Raw genomic sequence first — 14,400 nt, 5'->3', positions numbered from 1 at the left:
TGCGCCGCGTGCGGAGGAATATAACCCGGCTGCGCGTTTCAGGGACTAGAGAGACTCCCGGGGCGACTACCATCCCCCGGAATTCCCTCGGGAAATCAGCGAGGCACGAGACTTCGGCCGGGTCGGTAGGTAGGTAGGTAGGTAGGTAGGTAGGTAGGTAGGTAGTAAGAGCCGCACATCGACGTGCACGTGTCCGGAGACATGCGTGCTGGCTGTCACGAGCGTTGACAGTGCGCAACCCCACGTGGGTTGTTGCTGCCAAACGTCTCTGCCAAGCCAGGATGTCCAGCAGACTCAATGAAAAAAATTCCCTGACTTTTTCAGATTTTCCAAAACCAGAGATTTATTTTTTCCCTGACTTTTTAGTATTATTTTTTCCAAATATATTATTTGCATATTATCTATATAATAAATCAATTAAATGTTCAATCATGAAATCCTTGAGATATTTTTGTCGACAATGAAAAGGTTCGGAAGTTAAAACAAAAATTTTAATCAATCACTTTTTTTATTTATATTATATCAAATTTTTTAGTTTTGTCTCTATCAAACACATTGAAATAAAAGAACACGACGATGAAAATATAAATTAACGAACACGCTGTAGATGAATCGATTTTTAACAACACAGAAAATTAGCGTGCTGGTCAAGGAAAAGTTTATATTTATTTAATAAAAAAGTATCTTGTCTGAGACAAATGTGAAAAAATCCAGATTTATAAAATTCCCTGACAATGCCCGGTTTTTCAGATTTCCCTGATCGCTAGACATCGTGCAAGTCAAAACGGAAAAGGCTAAATCTCTTCTTGCGCGTTCCGAATTTTATTTTGAATTCTCGCGTTACAGAATATCAAATCGAGAGAAGAATGTATGATTTGCGCGGAAAACACCCCGAGAAACAACATGTATGAGCTCCCTTTGTTCCTTCGTGATATCTAAGGGTTCTGTCTTATAAATGTTATTTTTTCGATGCGGAAAGCTAAACCTAAACTGCACTTGTATGTTTGATAAATCTTGCAAAATTCCATTTCATCAAATTTTAAAATTGTCTAACACAAGATACAAATATAAATCTTTCTCTTAACAACACTATTAATTAAATAAGATAAATCAAATCGTAACACTAATTAAATAATAATAATTAATAAACAATATTAATTAAATAATTCGAAAATAAATAATAAATAATATAAAAAATGTAATCCTTAACTGTATAATTAGTTAATGATCAATTCCCAGCGCTCTTTTCGCTATATAATATATTTAACATAATTCAGAAATCTTTGTCACTTTAATATTTATTAAGAAAATTAAACAGTCTGCATCTATTGTGTTCTTTCATCGTATTGACGTATCGTACTCAATTGAGAGATTGAGTGTTTGCCGTCGAAATACACATCTGAAGTGAACATTGATCATGGGAATGATACAAAGCGAAACAAACACACAGTTTTACATAGGGATAAAAGCAATCGCGCGAATATATATTGTTTCATTCTATATCATCATCCTTTCATTTATCCGGCGGTCACGTAGTGAATGTGTACGTTGATATAAATCCGAGGATAACGATTATTATCGACGTCTCACACGTGCCGTTATTTGCTAAGATTAGTCAGAACAAGCTACGTGACTTAGATTTTCCGATTTCGATGATTATTTATACAGTAAAGAAAAACTATGATATTAGTATAGTTTTAGAGAAAAAAAAATAATATAATAAAATTTAATTTTCATTATTCTTAATCAAGTTTCAATTATAAAAATAAAAAATAAAGTTGATAAAAATAAATCGAAATTATTTGTATCTGCAATTATTTGCTTCGTTCGAGTCAAAGGGAGAAAAAGTCATCGTTTTATTGAGCTTCGCATATCGCGCAAAAATCATTCAAGCTCCACCTGTTACTGCTGTGTTGAAAACCTGCACAGGGATGAGTCTTCGAGTGCTATCGATCGCGGGGATCAATGGATACAATTATCCGGTCACGTGTCGGACTAACGGCGAACAAGTAGCCGGGGATGAAAAGAATGGGACCAGAAAGTGCGCGCGTTTTCTCGCTCGAGCCAGCCTTTCGAGAGTCGTTCTCGACATTGATAAATGTTGCACGCGTGACGCACATTCTGCCACTGGCCGAATCTCTCTTTCTCTCGCACAGGTTCCTCCGAAAAAAATATTCGCCGACCCTCGTCCTGAGAGTGTTCGTAATATAATTGATATGCATACTAATCAATAATTTGATATTTCGTTATAGTTATACAGTTGAAATCGTGAATTAGAAAAAGCAGATATAGCTCTTATTCTTTTTTTAATAAAGAATATATTCTTCGTATTTTTTAAAATGTGATAAAAAAATAAATTGAGAAAATCGAGGAAAAATATCATATACAATTCTTTTCTAAAAAGAGAATCTGAGAGAATATTTGACATTAAACTGATCGATGGAGCTTTCATTGTTAAGAATTTCAACGTTTCAACAACAATCATCTGTCCCTGGTGAATCGCCCTGAACACGTTTAATTACTGCGGTAAATCGTAATAATTAAGGAAGCGGCCAAGAAAAGTTTTCCCGCGAGACGTCGCGAGTCTGATAAAATCCAGATCGTTCTCTCTGATATTGGAGGGGAATGCGGATTCTCACGATCGGCGACCCCGTACTAATTCTCCATTGGTTTCACCCGCAAAAGGACCGAAATCGGACGGAGATCCGAATTTAATAATGAAATTCTGCCTCTCGTTAAGGGTAGATGGTTATCGGCGATACTCGCGGAAGTCGCAAATTAATTTCGCCAAAATCCTTTCACGAATAGAATAAAGAATACAAAATTGAATTGACGACATTAATATCTGAATTTATAAGAATTAAATTCGGTATGTTAAATCTCTCCCTTTTTCTTCTTCCATATACATACATATATTCAAAATGTATATGCCTACATTTTTTAAATTTAAAATATATTATGTAATAATATATCGCAAATTTAAGATATAGAATAATTAAGATTGATCAACTCGTTTTTATAATATTATTTAATTAGTGTCAATTATACATATTTATTATATAATAATATATTATATTATAATATTACATAACATATATATATATATATATATATATATATATAATATAAAATTCTTTATTATAAAAAATCACTTGATTAATCTTAATCACTCTATTTCAATCTGCAAAATATTATTGCGTAATCTAAATAATAAGATAATTTAAGAGTATGAAAACATCTTAAGATGGTTTGCAGAAACAATGACAAAATAAGACAAAGAGAATTCACAATACATCATCTTTAAAGAGATCTATATTTTAAAAGACACAACGCAAAAATATTTAAATGTACCTTTTTCGCTGTGTATCTCATACACACGCTCTTACTTTTACACGGTTCGCTGTATATTAAAGCCTCTCGCGTGCTCATTTCTTTTTTTTTTTTTTTTTTTTACAGATGTCTAACAATTTGGTCGGCGTCCATGCCTCGGCAGGTTGCATAATCAAGCGTAATGCTTCCTGGGCTTCGAGCCGTGCGCTTTATTTGCACCATGCCACATCATAGCTAACGCTAATAACGTCCCATGAGGACCTAATGTCGAGTCGTCGTGTACAAGCCATAATCCGAAGCATGCGTACGTGCATGGGTGCGTGCGTGCGTGTACAACATCGTCGTGTTATTCCGCGCAATCGCGATGCGCTCTACAGATTTTCTTTGCCGCCAATCACGAAGCTTATAAGGAAGATAATCGATATATCGCAAATCAAATTATTTCGAAAATTTCTCTAGAGAGATTTTTCATTTAAATTTAGCTTTAAATATATCTTTCTTATTTATGAATTTATATATTCTATTATACATATATGTATAGGTCTATCGATCAACGAGAATGTCAAAGATTGAAGAAACTTTCCTTCTTAATGAAGTTTAATTAGATGTCGTATTTTTTCGTGTGCAAGCTTTGAAATTTTTTAATGAAATATCTTAGTGTATAGTTACGTTCATCAAAGAAAAATTCTATTAAAGTTTCGGAGATACTAACTGAAGATGATACGGTTCTATTATTTGCGTCTCTAAAATTGTTAACAATTATTAAAAAGTAATCTCTAAGACAGTACTATATATTGAGAGCTACATTTTTTATTTTGTTAATATTTATTTTTTAAATTTAATTGCAAGAAACAAAGAGAATAACCTGGGCAAATTATCCATAATCACAAAAAATGCATGATAGCAATGACAGTGTTGCAAACGTCAAATGCAATATTTTTGTTTTTTTTAATTTAGCGTTTCGTGACATATGCAGAATGTCATTGCATGCATTGGGCCACGTGTGCTATAAATCATACATTACGATCGATTATAATAATTACAGGTAAACAGCCTTCGTGTGTAACACGTATCGGTTTTACTCTGATCAATCTACACGTAACATGGCTCTTTAACTTGTTGCATAAATAAAATCGAACACGCAAGGATCGTGTCGTATTATCTTCGAAAGCCTTACGGTATAACATGTGAGTACTTTCTAGACTAATTACAAACCTTACAATGAGATATACCGCGATAAAAATTATTTAATAAATATAAGTCGAACAAATATATATTTTCTTTCATAACTGTTATCTAAATAAACGTTAATTGAACTAAATGATTTATCGAAAGTATATTGTGGTAAAAATTTACGAAAAATTGGGTGTAATAAAATTATGAAACCAATCAGCACTATGATATAGTTAAAAATTATTACAGATGATCCTGTAATATTTTTTAACTATATCATAATGCTGATTGTTTCATAATTTTATTATACCCAATTTTCGTAAATTTTTACTGCAATATACTTTCGATAAATCATTTAGTTCAATTAACGTTGTACTGTTTTTTAAAACTTTTGTCGGACCGATTCTGGTTTTAGGTATCTCTGCGCAGCGAGTCGGATTTAATCATTCGCAGAATCCGTTCCTCGCGATAGAAGGAACAAAGGAGGCATCCGAATTCGGCATCCGAACATATACTCGGCCATCTATAAAAGTCAGCGGCCGTCTCCCGCGCAAAACGGAGCCTCCTAGATTCTAATCAGGGGCTGCGTGTACCTATTAGGGACGTTCATTGTGCGTGGGTGTACCGTGAATACGACAGGGATAAGTCTCCCCTTCGGGGTAAGTTTCCCGTCGAAAAGCGGGGGATGACTGACTTTGTTCTCTCTTTCTCTTTCCACGAGAACGTCACTTGTCACGTACGATTATACTTGCGTTTCCTTTATTTCCGAGTACGCGGTTGATGCATGTTCTATGAAAAAATCTCATCAAAACAACGTTTTTTTTATCAAGAAATTGTTTTATAGTTTAACATATATAAAATGTCAATAATAATTAAGAAATTTTAATAATATTGAATATTTAAGTGTCTCTTTTTCCACTGAAATCGCGATTTAATAAAACAATGTTATCTGCTGTTATAAATCCAAAAGTTTCATTGAATTAAACGTGTCTATAAACAGACAGTAAAAATCTTTCTCTCTCTAAATATATATTATTTATTTAATGTTTTACATATAAATTATTTTTCTAATTATCTAGAGCCTTAACAAGATTTAATATTAACAAAATATATTTTTGTCAATCGAGTCCCAAATTATTTCTGTTCACACCTATGCTTCATGTAATTTTAACATTTTATATTCAAGATATTCCTTACTGATTATTATATTATGAAAACATTTTATAATTTTATCATACATATCAAACAAATTTATATTTTATATAACTAAATTTAGCGCATATTAAACACGCGTGAATTTTTATAAACTCGCAACCGACTCTATCCCTCTGAAAAACCTACGTACCCCTTCAGGTGCAACAACAAAACGCGTCAGACCGGCCGAAAGAGGGTTAACGGACATCAATCGAGGATCGGCCTCGTGCGTAAAAACACGGGTCCTCGTGTGGGCTTCCAGAAGTTATCGGGCTACTTCCGAGGCAGCGCTATCTGCTATCTTTCACGATCGCGCATCTGTCGTGCATTTTGGTGAATCACTCCGTTCCGCGCGCGTCCGAACGCTCTCTCTTGCTCCATATTATGGCTTCCACGGGTCCGCGGGTGTTCCGGGATATTGCGTTCCCGATATAGACCAGCCGACTGACTGACTGACTGGGCTGGCAGGGTCAGCTGCGGAAGCGGCTCGTGCCACCGGTGAAACCATAAGGCCCGCAATTATGGGGTTTGCGGTCGGCGATGATTTGTTTCATCGGCCTCCTCCTTCCCGGATAATTAACGGGAGGATGACTTTCAACCGCGGCGCCAAATCCTTCCACGTGATTTTTTTTCTTGCCGCCTACGCGAGAAGGTAAAGCGGGACCCGCGGATTACGTAAAAAAAAAAAAAATTTTTATTTTTATAAACCAATTCGATGGAATAATTCGGAAAAATATTTCAGATATATTTTTTTGGAAAAAAGATATTCTTTTATTTTTTTATATTAATTTCGTAATCAAACCACAACGTTTTAAATACTCGCTATGCAATTATTTGCCGTTTTATTAACGATATGCATATGTAAATGGCTTCCACTTATAACCAGAATGCGCGCATGGCGCGTATATATTATAAATGTACAAAATTATAACGAAACGTTATTATAATGCCATTTCCCACCCCAGGGAAATTAATTTAATCGATCGACTGTTATTGAAGCGCTTTTTTAAATAAACGTTTATTACGAATTTAATTGCACACCAACACATTTTACAAAAGAGAAAGAAAGGGAGAGAACACATCGTTTGCAAACATGTGCGTGTGTATACAAAATTTATATTCTATTTTACTCAAATATCATATCGTATAAATATAAATCGGAAAAGCTCCCCTTTCTCTCTTCTTCATCATGTTCACGGGCAAAAGGGACGCTTTGAAATTTTATTCCTGCTCGCCAGTTTGGATATTATTTAGCGCGTCGCGTTTTGTTGTGTTTACCAAAGCTCTCCCATTCTGCGAGAGAGAGAGAAAGAGAGTGAGAGCAAAAGAGATAACCTGGCCTCACTGCAATCGATATATGAAGCACCGCGGCTGCGACGTTCCCCGGAGGATCGCGATATGTATTTTCACAAAGTGCCTGCACGATCGAGCACACCCTCGCCCAGCGCGAGCTTCTGTTTGCACGCTGGTACCTTTCATTCTGCGGCTGCGTGTGTTTACCGTTTGATCTTATTATTTCATTCGTCTAAATTTAAACACTTCATTCGTCCCCCTGTATAATATCGCGGGTTTGTTTTCCGGAACCCGAGTAATTCGATTGCCGGGGGTCCATCGCGTTCTCCCAAAGTGTCCTTTGGTCCTTGGCGGATTTATAAGTAAACTCTTATATCGTGCCCCGAAACCATATAATATTTCCTTTCCTTGTCGAGGAATCAAAAAAATTTTAAATAACATTAAACGCAAGCTGCAACCATTTCTGCGAAATTATTTTTATTTATTTGTCAAAATTAGAATTCTATTTAAGAAGATAAAGAAAAACAATTTTCTAACGATATAATTAAAAAGTTTAATATGTAGAAAGGGAGTTCACAATTTTTCTTCCTATTAAGTTTCTGCAGTTTAGATACGAAATACTTAACGGATAATTATAGTGCAATACGAGTTAAAATTATATTACGAAAAATTGTAAGAAAATATACGAAAGAATTTTTTTTAAAGAAATTTTTGCAGAATGTCGCGAACCCTCGAAAGCGAGCCGGTGCGTTAACCGCATTACAGGCACTGGTATAAGCCAAACCAAACATTGACATGTTCAATCATAGCGATCTCTCATAGTCAGCTAGAGCGATGACGAAGGAGAAGGAGGAAGTGAAAGAACCAGAGAGGCATGAACACACAAACGCGTTGGATATACAGGATCAAGCAAACTGAAAGAGAAGGAGAGAGAGAGAGAGAAAGAGCCGCATCGTACACCATCTGGCCATTGACGGGGGGTTGGGTATCCAAGGGGTAGAAATTGAAATGAAAACAGGGCGCTACCCTAAAACCGTGCCGCGTCTTTGCTATGGTTGTCAATGAGGGCTATTAGGGGACGATATGTTTTTCTTCTTCACAGATTTCCTCTGTGATGCGTTGACTTCTGCCTAAACCCGGTGACGAGCGTGATGATTGCTCGTCCATAACGAGAGATTGGAGAAGAGTTTCTCCAATCGACGATTATTATTCATTATTTCGTTTTACTGTGTATAATTTATATAGACGCGATTAAAATGTCGGAAGTATTGAAATATATCCCATTGTTTCGCGATGTTGTCAACAAGTGAAACTTCAAAAATAATTCTTGAGCTTAATATTTGCTAAAGTAGTCTATTAATTAAATGTCTTAAACTAGGGCGTACAAAAGTATTGATTTTTTATTCGTATGAAACAAATAATTTATAATAAAAAAATGTCTATATATATCAAACAGATTGTTCGATTAAAAATATATTTTCCTTGTTATCTTGATTGTAAATTATACACATTTTATTAAATGTCATCATGATCTGACAGTTTTCTTAACTTAAATTTATGACGATTGCTATAGAGTCATAAATGATATATATTCGTTTAAGGGTCTAATTGAAGTATGCGGGCAATGTTCGAATTTGGAATATCTGCGGGTTATTATCATCATAAGTCACTCGTGCAACAATATCTTGCTTGCGAGCTACATAATAAATTATCTGATATAAAATATCACGAAATTAATATTTATTGTATATGTATGTAAATTAGCAAAATGATATCATATGTTAATATTGAAAAAAATATCATATTTAATATATTATATCGTGTATAAATATCAGTGTATAATTATCCAAAAACACATCTTTTAACTTCCCGTTATATTCGCATAATATTCAAGTCAAAATATCATAAATGAAAAATTGCATTTATATTCGCTGTCGACTAAGGCGAGAGAAAAAAACGCGAATAATACACGTTACATATGTGGTAACACAATGTTCTGAATAGTGCTCGAGCTGCCTCGACGAGCACTTGGCATAAGAGCATTGAGAAGGTCACGTGTCGACTCGTGCACACCGGATGTCATGGTTTTGTCGTATTTAGCGCCTCCTCTACGGTCTATTCACTTCGTGGTAAAAGCATGGGCGGTTCCTTTTCCGCCTAAATAATCAACAACGAGAGGTGCAGAAGCCGCGTACCATGAGAAACGAACGCGCGTGATAACGTTCAGATAACGATCGTCATGCTATAAGATTCATTTTGTTAATTTATATTGCAGAATAATTATAATTATAGTCTCCGTAAAACCGCTCATTTTATTCCGAGAATGTCAACAAAAAAATTTAACTGAGAAATTAAATTGAAGTTATTTTCTCTTATAACTACGATATAGTAAGTTTTTATTGTGATAATTGATTGCAATATTTTATACGTGTCTGTCAAAGAGGAAAGATAAATAAAAAAAAATTCCAAGCACTTGAAGAAAGTGTTTAGATTTCTGAATAATAATTTCTGATAATTTATAAAGAGAGAAAAAAATGGCGCATCACGAAGGTGCACCTTCGCGCGTCGATGCAACTATTACTGGTTTATTTCACTTAGCGGACATTCACGGACGATTACGTGACGGGAGCATGGGAACTGGGCTACGGAATCGGCCGATTCGACATCACCATAAATCCACGCGTGATTTGCAATGCGTGCCATGGACGTTCGTGCGTATAGGAGTGCCGGTCGGCATCAAGTATTGTTCTCCGAGAGGGACCATTTCGTCTACAATAGCCGTACATAGTTGACAAAACCGCGAGGCAATGGCCGTGATCGATTGCGATTTTACTACGATATATATATACATATATCGTTTACGGGCGAATACTGTGCCGATTATTATCTAAACACGTCGTTCCCACGGACTTGTTACGAGTGACTTTTATTTTCAAACAAGCGCCGGACAAAAGAAAATGAGAGGAAAAAAAATTACTCAAGTCAGTGCAAAAAAATTCACAATATTTATACAGAAATAATATTTTGCGAATATGTGATTTATTCCTTCGTAAAGTCGGCTTTTCGGTGCTACCTTAAATTATTATTCTAGCACACCTTCGTGCGTTATTTGTATAGGTTCTATTTTTTTCTCACCTACTTTCTCCCTGCCTTTCTAATTCTTATTAATGCATTTGATAAGTTCGCGTATCAATGATAATATAGTGTGTTTCCCTAATGATTTTTTGGTTCTTCATATAATGGTATCGTCGACATCATCTACTTACGCATCGCGGAGAGCTATATAGGGTATCGTCGAAAAAAGTCAGGGGTTATGGGGGATGGAAGCGCAAAGATAGATAGATAGGTAGATAGCTATAGATACAGAAAGAGAAACGATGCGAGCATACAATTATCCTAATGAAACCGTGAACACCAATACGTATTATCGACTCGACGTACAATATAAACACTTTCATACCGTCTCTTTGTGTAACTTGTTAAACTATAGGATAACTTGGCGCAACAACTACAAGACGCACAACTCTATGTACGTAAATCCTCAACTTGTGCGCGTCTCGTCGAATCTTTCGTCACTTTTGCTTTAAATATAGTATTCTTTTTTAATTCATATTTAATTCAGATAAAAGAAGCACAAATAAAAAGAGTAATTAAATATATAAAATACTAATTAATAAGTAAAATTAATTAATTATACATATGAAGAGAGTATAAAGAGAGTAATTAAAGATATATACAATTTTTTCCGAAATTTCTTCCCTTGAAAAAAAAAGTCCAAAGGGTCGTTGAAGCAAGCTGTAAAGTTCGCCGCGAAGCCATCTAATCGATTCTTTCCAATTAACGGGCAGCCCACGAAAATCGGCAACAAACCCAGCGGGAAGGCGATCCTCGTACATCGGCGCACACGAGACGTCGGAATGAACAATCCACTCGTCAGTACGGCCACGTGACTGGCCACGTGTCAGGAACGTGCCGGGACAACTGGTGCCCCGCTCGCTCGCTTTCTCTCTCACTTACGCCATGTGCTCCGATGAATATGTACCACCCTGTATGACGAGGGCGGGGGAGGGATTGACACACGCGCGTGCTTCTCCGCGGGATGAAGGATTATTTCGTGGCTGTTACTCTTTTCTATACTTTTGTACATTCAATAAACCAGACGACGTGTCTCTTTTTATAGAAACATTTTTTTTTATAAAAATGCATGTGCTATCGGATATTAATTTTATGAACTATATATATGAGCTGTCAAAATAAAACTTAAATCTTATTTACATCTATATTTTTATGCATCATATCTTGAATAAAAAAATAGACACCCGCATTCGGGACAAGTATACGCTATAAGTTTGAAGTGGACGACGGTATCGATGTCGATGGACAATAAAACTCTCGAGATGTAACTTATAATAGACAATAGTGTCCTAGACGACCAACTGTCACAATGGAGGTCGAGAAGTTGAACGTGTTCTGGATAACATATGGGACAGAGTCGAGTGCTTCGTAGTGTTTTGTGACCCTTTTCGCAACAGACTTCTACTTCAAGGATTGATACCATCTCATTCGAGCTTTCTCGTTTACAAATTGACTCTTAGACTTCCCTGTGTGTGCGCGCAGTTTATCTTTCGCTTGGTTTTCGTAGTGTCCAATTTTATCCCTTTCGCATTAAAGGATCGTCTTTGATATTTAGATAAAAGCTATAGTATATAACTTCGGTATAATGTGTATTCAAGTTTTGATGCTTTAGAGACCCTACAGATCCTGCCTTTACACTTATCTCTTCCAATGAAAACAGTACAATCGGTATAAGAGCGAGCTCTTTTTATAGTGTCAATCAAAATTAAACTCTCAAATCAAATAGACCAAAATTATAATGTGGTCTAGACTTGAAAAATAAAAAAAACTCACCGTAAAAAGCAACATAAAGAAGTAAAATAAAAAAAAAGCACTCACATTCTTCCTTGATAGTAAAACGGCTTGGTGTTTTGATCCTCCGTTCTAAAACAAAAGAGAACAAAATGTAAATAAGATTGAAAAATTTTGACTACTCAAACCAAAAGTATTCTCCCCCCCCCCTCCCTTAAAACTTCAATTGAAAATATATACTAATAAATTTAAAAAAAAAAATAAAATGCAATCTTTTAAAACGCAAGCGCTTGTAAGAAAATAAAAATAAGTGGCATCGAGATAATCAAAAAATATATTGCCCACTCATTTTAATTTACAATATCGAAATGATAAAAACAATAAAGTTTTTACGAGAGTAATTCACTCAAACTTCACAGTAAGCTCCTGCAAACGTATTGGATCTAAAATGTAATTATTTTATATACGTTATACATATCATCAACTTCGGCAAGCTCGCACACATTAGAAGAATTATAAAAGAAATATTGTATAAAAATCAGAGGTCGTTTTAAGGTTTGCAAGACATTTTATTTGCGAGAGATTTGCACGTCGACGCACAACGCTATGTGTAAATATATGTATCTCGGTTTTGTAGGCGCCATAACTTCTTTATGGAACATTGTGTCGCTAATATATTTCAACCTGCCGGCACTTTCTCTCGCACCGCGGCTATAAATAATTTAACTCGCCACTATTACGAGCGAGTTCTAAGATATTTCGCACGGTATGTGTTACACTTGCTCGCGATATCGCGATTTGTCGCTTTTTTCTCTCCGGATGCGAATTAGATTATTCGCGCGAGCGCGATAATTCTTATCGTATTAGTTTGTAATATCCAGGTGAAAATATATATATAAAACAATTATATATCTTGCTAATGTGATTCTCACGCGAAATAATCATATAACATTTTATACGGTAATAATTATACATTTTTGCACTTTTCCACATATGTACAATTTACGCTGATTTCGATTAATTATAAATGAGAGTTATAAATATTCGAGAGCGTGTGGAGTGAGAATTATTTGAGAAACAGGATAAAATAACAAAATTGCGAAATTATATATTCTATTGAAATATTAATCATGAAACTTTCCTTTGTTACGAATATTTTACCTAATAAATGCTAATAAACATTTTAATTTCACTATTCAAATAGAAATAAAAAAACAATATAATTTAAGTTATTTAACTTTGATATTTACATATCTACTTTTCTGTTTTATCCTTTTAAAATATAAATATATATTTAAAAATATTATCGAATTAAAAATCTGAAACTTTTTATTTGTTGGCCGATTTAAAATCGACTGATAAAATAATTTCCGAAAAATATTGATAAGCTTTGTTTCACTTTATCAACCGGGGATCGTAGCATAGAATAAAAATAGAACTCGCAAAAATATTTACGTACGCAATTTCACTTTTTAAACTATGTTTTGTTCTGCGTACAATTTTTTTTAAATTGACAACAGCTGTTAATATCTCGCTATTAGATAATCATCAAATTAAAACAGCAGTCAATAAGAGACAATTTTTTTCCCTTTTTTTACAAATCTCAAAATGCTATGAAAGTTGTAAAATGCAAAATATAAAACAAATAAAATTAATGAGTTTTTTGCGCATAATAGAACAAGAGTTTTCGAACATTCTCGGAGGGATAATTTACAAGAAGAAGTAAGGAAATCTTTTTTCTTAGAAAGTTTCCACTTTTTCTGACTATATACCAGAAAAAAGGTTAAAACTTTTAATTTCGTAGTTTTATAACGACGATGGATGAAATCAAGATTGATTTAGAATGTTTTTCTTCAACTTGACATAACGTATTATTTTTATCAAAGTATTATACGGTAACTTTAAATTAAATTGTATCGATCAAATCTTACCTGTGCACGAATTAATTGAACCAACAGCCATACTGATGATTTCGATACTTTTCGGAAGCTCGTACAAAAAATACATAATAAGAAATGTTTGATAGCATGCATTATAAAGTTCACAGACAATTGATAAGATACAAAATTACTTGACAAATTATATAAAAGTACTAATCTACGCAAATAAAATTTAAATATAATTTAGAATATATTCGGGCACTCTAAGACAATAATTTTTATAATTTATTTGTGCTATAGATTATTTTACCCGCGAAAAAATTATTTATGACAATCCAAGTCAAGTGTAAATCTATTTTTGCCTCACATGTCTTCAGTATATTTCCATAATTTCGTTTTTACGAATTCGTCCTGTTGGCGACATAATCGTAAGGTTACATACATTACATTAACGCAGCCTAAACACCATTTAGTTCCCATCGTGAACCACTTAATCTCCGATCGCGTAAACTCCCAGTGGCAACAACGGAAGGGAAACCAATAGTGCATTGTGAAGAAAGAGAGAGAAAATATGTGATTATGCTCTCGGCAAACAGAGGAACTTCGTCCTGCAAGAGTCACGTGGCGCCGTTGAAGTGAGCACCACCTTTCTCTCTTTCTCTTT

At 34.6% G+C, this 14,400-nt stretch overlaps 1 protein-coding gene across 2 annotated transcripts in view; it reads right to left on the bottom strand.

Moving 5' to 3' along the window:
- Window positions 1-14,400, bottom strand: part of Lim3 (Lim3 homeobox protein) — a 42,722-nt gene that overhangs the window by 20,238 nt on the left and 8,084 nt on the right. For both annotated transcript variants that reach the window (XM_029301706.2, XM_029301707.2), the window contains exon 2: window positions 11,944-11,988. In XM_029301706.2, the coding sequence (XP_029157539.1) occupies window positions 11,944-11,988 (45 nt within the window). The remainder of the gene's footprint in view (window positions 1-11,943; window positions 11,989-14,400) is intronic.

The sequence above is a fragment of the Nylanderia fulva genome, unplaced genomic scaffold (genome assembly GCF_048542155.1).
Source record: "Nylanderia fulva isolate GAGA-0341 unplaced genomic scaffold, ASM4854215v1 Scaffold9, whole genome shotgun sequence".
NCBI lineage: Eukaryota > Metazoa > Arthropoda > Insecta > Hymenoptera > Formicidae > Nylanderia > Nylanderia fulva.
The sequence above is the reverse complement of the archived record's forward strand: the minus strand, read 5'-3'. Positions and strand labels throughout refer to the sequence as shown.